This window comes from Aegilops tauschii, chromosome 7, assembly GCF_002575655.3.
Source record: "Aegilops tauschii subsp. strangulata cultivar AL8/78 chromosome 7, Aet v6.0, whole genome shotgun sequence".
Lineage (NCBI taxonomy): Eukaryota > Viridiplantae > Streptophyta > Magnoliopsida > Poales > Poaceae > Aegilops > Aegilops tauschii.
In genome coordinates, this window is record NC_053041.3 from 401,323,800 (window position 1) to 401,329,023 (window position 5,224).

General features: G+C 52.7%; 1 protein-coding gene across 1 annotated transcript; it reads left to right on the plus strand.

Moving 5' to 3' along the window:
* Positions 1-3,264: 3,264 nt before the first annotated feature.
* On the plus strand, positions 3,265-4,371 carry LOC109750442 (putative cyclin-dependent kinase F-2). Its single transcript, XM_020309405.2, has one exon. The coding sequence runs from the start codon at positions 3,265-3,267 to the stop codon at positions 4,369-4,371; it is 1,107 nt and encodes a 368-aa protein (XP_020164994.2).
* The last annotated feature ends 853 nt before the right edge of the window (positions 4,372-5,224 follow it).

Genomic DNA, 5,224 nt, shown 5'->3' on the forward strand with positions numbered 1-5,224 from the left:
ACAAATCCCAGTCTTGATTCGTGCCAACTCAACAGACACTTTCAGAGATACCCGTAGTGCACCTTTATAGCCACCCAGTTACGTTGTGACAATTGATACACCCAAAGCATTCCTACGTTATCCGGGAGTTGCAAAATCTCATGGTCTAAGTAAATGATACTTGACTTTAGAAAAGCTCTAGCAAACGAACTACACGATCTTGTGCTATGTTTAGGATTGGGTCTTGTCCATCACATCATTGTCCTAATGATGTGATTCCGTTATCAACGACATCCAATGTCCATGGTCAGAAAACCACAACCATCTATTGATCAACGAGCTACTAAACTAGAGGCCTACTAGGGACATGTTGTGGTCTATGTATTCACACATGTATTACGGATTCTGATTAATACAATTATAGCATGAACAATAGACAATTATCATGAACAAGGAAATATATTAATAACTATTTTATTATTGCCGTAGGGCATATTTCCAACAATAAAAAGTAGGCATGTGTTACAAACCTAAACCGATCAAAACCGACGAAAGAAAAAAAGCAAAGAAAACCAAGAAAGAAACAAAAAAACACAAAAATACAACGAAGGAAAAAAGCAAGTGAAAAAAAAGAAAAAGAAAATACTCCCTCCGTCCCAAAATAAGTGTCTCAACCTTAATACAACTTTGTACTAAAATTAGTACAAAATTAAGACACTTATTTTGAGACGGAGGGAGTATAACACAAGAAAAAAGAATAAATGTAAAAAATAGGGGGAAAAAAGAAGACCCCCCCCCCCCCCCCCCCCCCTCCCGTAGCGAGCGACCTAACCTAAGCGAAGCACGAGCGGCAGATAGCGAGTGCACCGATGGGCTGGCCTAATTCCTTATAAGAATTAATACGGGCAAGACATAGCCCTTGCGGGGCAGAATACCTACGTTTACATATATTCACTGCGGGGTACTTCTCCTGTAAAAAAATATAAAAGCGTTAGATCACTATACAGGGGAAGTATAGTACCCGTCCGAAAGTTAAAAAAACATAGTACCTGTTCGATGTATACTCGATCGGTAGAGGCTAGCCCCTGCTTGCAATGGGTAGAGTATGAGTAGGTACAACTTCTTTCTGCCCAAACCCATACCCATAGAAACCTTCTATACCCACCCATTTAATTACCCATGGGCATAAATTGGCACTCATGCCCATACCCATCGAGCACCCTCTACCCAATGGGTATCGAATGGGTACAATGTAGAACATTAAATTAGTAAAAGGTAGAGAAATGATTTTAAAATTCAAGTGATGATAGATGAGCAATATAGCACCGATGCGGCCTCCTGCGATGGGTTGCCATTGGAGGCATCAAGGGATTATGTGCAACGGTTGGTGGAAGCCCAACGTAGTGGGAGGCAGCGGTGGGAATTGGGGATTGCTAGATCGAGAGCTGGTCATGAGTTTGGTGTGGGATGAGTCCAGATTTCATCGTTTCGAGGAGTCACATAGGACTTAGGAGGAGAGGCGAGCAGGTGATCGCGGGCCTATGAGCTATTCTCAGTCTAGAGAATATGAGATTTAGGATTAGGCCATGTGAGTAGGATGTTGACCCCACATGTCATATGAGTTATTTTCATCTATTTTCCTTTTCTGGATATCCATTGAGTTACCATGGATGCAATTTCATATCTATGCTATTTTATGGGTATGGATACCCATTACCGGTGGATATAAAATGTCTTTAAGTCTTATCCGTGCTCATTATTTTCAGGTAGGGTACCCGCGGGTACCCCACGCGTCTGCCACTTCAAAGGTGAAAATTGGTAATTATCAACTGAGGTAAGTTTTTATTTGGAAAATGCCATCGTGGTTAGCTTTATTTTATCTCAAATAATGGAAAATCAATCAAAATAAGGCCAACTTCACCGCACGACCTCAAACGGACGTCCGCTTTGCCCGAATTCGGTCCGTTTGGTGTGGCAATGGGTGGCAAAACGGACATGCATGTCCGGGTTCAGTTGGAGGCGCCCAACGCGCCGACCGATCCCAAAACGTCCGCCTCGGCCGCGCGCCTCACCCGCCACGCCACACCCGCGCTCTCGCTCCGCCGGTGCAGCTGCTGGTGCCGCCGTCGCCGAGCTCGCCCTCGCGCCCCGTCCGCCGACACCTGCCGCCGCGCCGCTCGCCGCGCCGTCCGCGCCCGCGCCGCCTCGCCCCGTGCATGCCCGCGCGCACGTCCCGCCCCGCACGCCGCGCGCCCGCGCGCCGTGCCGCTCCCCGCCCCCCGTCCGCGCCCGCGCCGCCTCGCCCCATGCACGCCCGCGCCCGCGCCGCCTCGCCCCGTCCGCGCCGCGCGCCCGCACGCACGCCCGGGCGCCGCGCTGCGCCCAGCCCCGTGCACGCCCCGTCCCCCCCCCCCCCCCCCCCCCCCGCGCGCTTGGCGCCCCGCCCTGCCGCGCGCACGCCCGGGTGCCGCGCCCCGCCCAGCCCGCTCGCCACGCGCCCCACCTCGCCCGCCTCTCCCTTGCGCGCCCAGGGCTGCTCCAACGCGGGCTAGCCGCTCTCCCGCGCCCGCGCTCCGCGGCACGACGCGCGCGCCCACGGCTGCAGCACGTCTCGCCGGTGGTGTGCACAGGCATGGGAGGAGCAGAAGAGAGAGAGGATGGTGCGTGGGCATGGTGGGCCACGTGAGAGAGAAGAGGAGAGAGGATGACAGGCGGGCCAGGGTCACAAGCAAAAGGGAAACAGCCGGACGAGGATGAGCGAGAGAGTGTCCGCTTGTGTCCATTTCAGACGCAAACCCAGACCACCTTTGCTCCGGGATGGGTCGAGACGGACCAGAAACAGACTCTTTTTAGGATGAGGTCGCGCGTTGGGACGTCTGATTTGTTTGTTTTACCTCAATAGATAGATCCGGCCAATTTGGGATCGTGCAGTGGAGTTGCCCTAAGGCTACGGATAAAAGTGGGAGGATTGTCCGTCCATAGAACCGGAGGATCAACCCTAGCCCTTCTATAGCAAGCTCATGAGCCACGTCGATTCGATTCACGCGCACAATGCTCAAAATTAATGATCACTTCTTTTAGTTGGAGTAGAGATCGGTTTTGTCTCCGAGTCAGGGTTCGAGTCGAGGTACCACCTCCTGCAGTCCGTACCGTATCCAAGGCCATCGTGTTCCGGCCGTGTGCATACATAAATACTAGCAACCAGCTACCTTGCAGTTGCATCTCCAACTCCCTCAACTCGTTGCCTCACTGGCGATCGAACCTGCGTGCACCAGCGCGCACGCCATGGCGCCTTCCGCGAGAAGACTTCGCCAGAAAGAGGCTGCCTGGCCCCGCTCCATGGCGCGGTACGAGCAGCGGGAGAAGCTGGGCGCCGGCATCAACGGGGAAGTGTTCAAGGCGTGGGACACCCAGGACAAGCTGATCGTCGCCATCAAGCGGCTCAGCGGGAGCGGCAACGACGGCTTAATTATTTCCGGCATACCGGAGGTTGCGCGCGAGAGCATGTGCCTGAGCGCGTGCCGCGGCATCCCCTCGATCGTGCAGCACCGCCGGACCTACGCTGACGCATACCAATCCGAGAACGGCGACTCCTTCATCGTGATGGACTACGTGGGGCGCCTCAACCTGCGCGGCTACATGCAGCGCCGGGTCACTCGTCGTCGGCGGTTCTCTGAAGCCGAGGTGCGCCGGATCATGAAGCAGCTCCTGGAGGGGGCGAAGGCCATGCACGGCCAGGGCGTCCTGCACCTGGACATCAAACCGGAGAACGTGCTCCTCGACGACGGCACAGAGGACAGGAAGGAGAGGCCCAAGAAGGGGGCCATCGAAGCCGATGTTCGCGGCGAGGTCAAGGGCGACCGCGTAGTCTACAAGATCGGCGGTTTCGGCATGTCCCAGAAGAAAGGGCCGGGCAAGAGCCTGCCGGAGGTGACTATTCTGACGCCGTACAGCGCACCGGAGCTCCTGCTGCACTCCCGCGAATACGACGATCGCGTGGACACGTGGGGGCTCGGATGCATAATGGCCGACCTCCTCTCGGGCACGGGCGCCTCCATGTTCGACGGCGAGTCGGACATAGAGATCATGGCTAAAGTGTTTGGCATCGTCGGCACGGAGGGGATCAAGGATTGGTCTGGATACTCGGGGCTAGCGGCAGACCGGAAGTCGAAGCTGCCGGGTGACGGAGGCATCAGCCGCCTTCGGCACAAGTTTCCCAGTCGCAAGTTGTCGTCGGCCGGGTTCGAGGTGCTCAGCGGGCTGCTGGAGAGCAACCCGGAGAAGCGGCTTACAGCAGCGGAGGCGCTTCAGAAGCCTTGGTTCGGCAAACAACGACGTGGCTTTGGTAGTTTCTTCAAGTCGTGCATGGTTGGAGTCCTACCCGAGATATAAAATTAATTTTGGTCACTCCACATGCTTTGTCTTTTCTTTTTCTTGTGCTACGCGTTCTTCTGCAAAAATGTATTTTACCTCAGAATCGTTGTTCTTCTTTTACCTCAGAATCTGAACCAAATTCGCTAAAACTGACGCTGCATGTTACCGATGAAAGCCTTGCGCACGGAACAGAGAAAATCCGGAGGAACCATTTTCAGCACATAAGAGCATCTCTAGTGGCTTCTTAATTTGGTAGTCTATACATTCACATACACAATGGTGTAAAATTATTTCATTTTAGACAACCTCAGTTTTTCAGCGGATTGTCTAAATTTGGTAGTCTATATCTTTAAGGAGGCGGACGAAGAGCACATGGAGGCACACCTCCCTATAATCTGAACCACAATAGATGTCCATTGAGATGCGGATTGAAATCCTTTTTAGTTTCCCTACTGAACCAATACAGTTGTCATGTGAGTATTAAAACTAAGCAACTAGCCTTACTCCTAGAACTAGCTAAAATATAAATGGAGTTAACACAAGCCTAGTAGAAAGTGTTCAAACCCTAACATGCTTCAAAAGACAGGCAAACAGAAGAGGAATAGCAATCAGGTGGTCATCAAACCCTTTGTAGAAACTTCAAAAGATTATGTCCCTACTCATGAAAGAAAGAGAAATATATTCTCAGAAAACAGAGGGATTGGGAGGACTGGAGAGCAGCCAAACCAGAGGATCTTCTCATTGTTGCATCACCGACATCCACTTGAGCCACATCTCGATGGAATCGTCCACGCCGTATTCTTCCAGCGCACCACCTCTTCGTTGTGGTTGTCGTCAGGCCTAGCTCCTCATCTTGAAGCACAAACATGCT

Coding starts and splice junctions, on each gene's coding strand:
- LOC109750442 (XM_020309405.2), top strand. CDS start 3,265: ATGGCGCCTTCCGCGAGAAGACTTCGCCAGAAAGAGGCTGCCTGGCCC.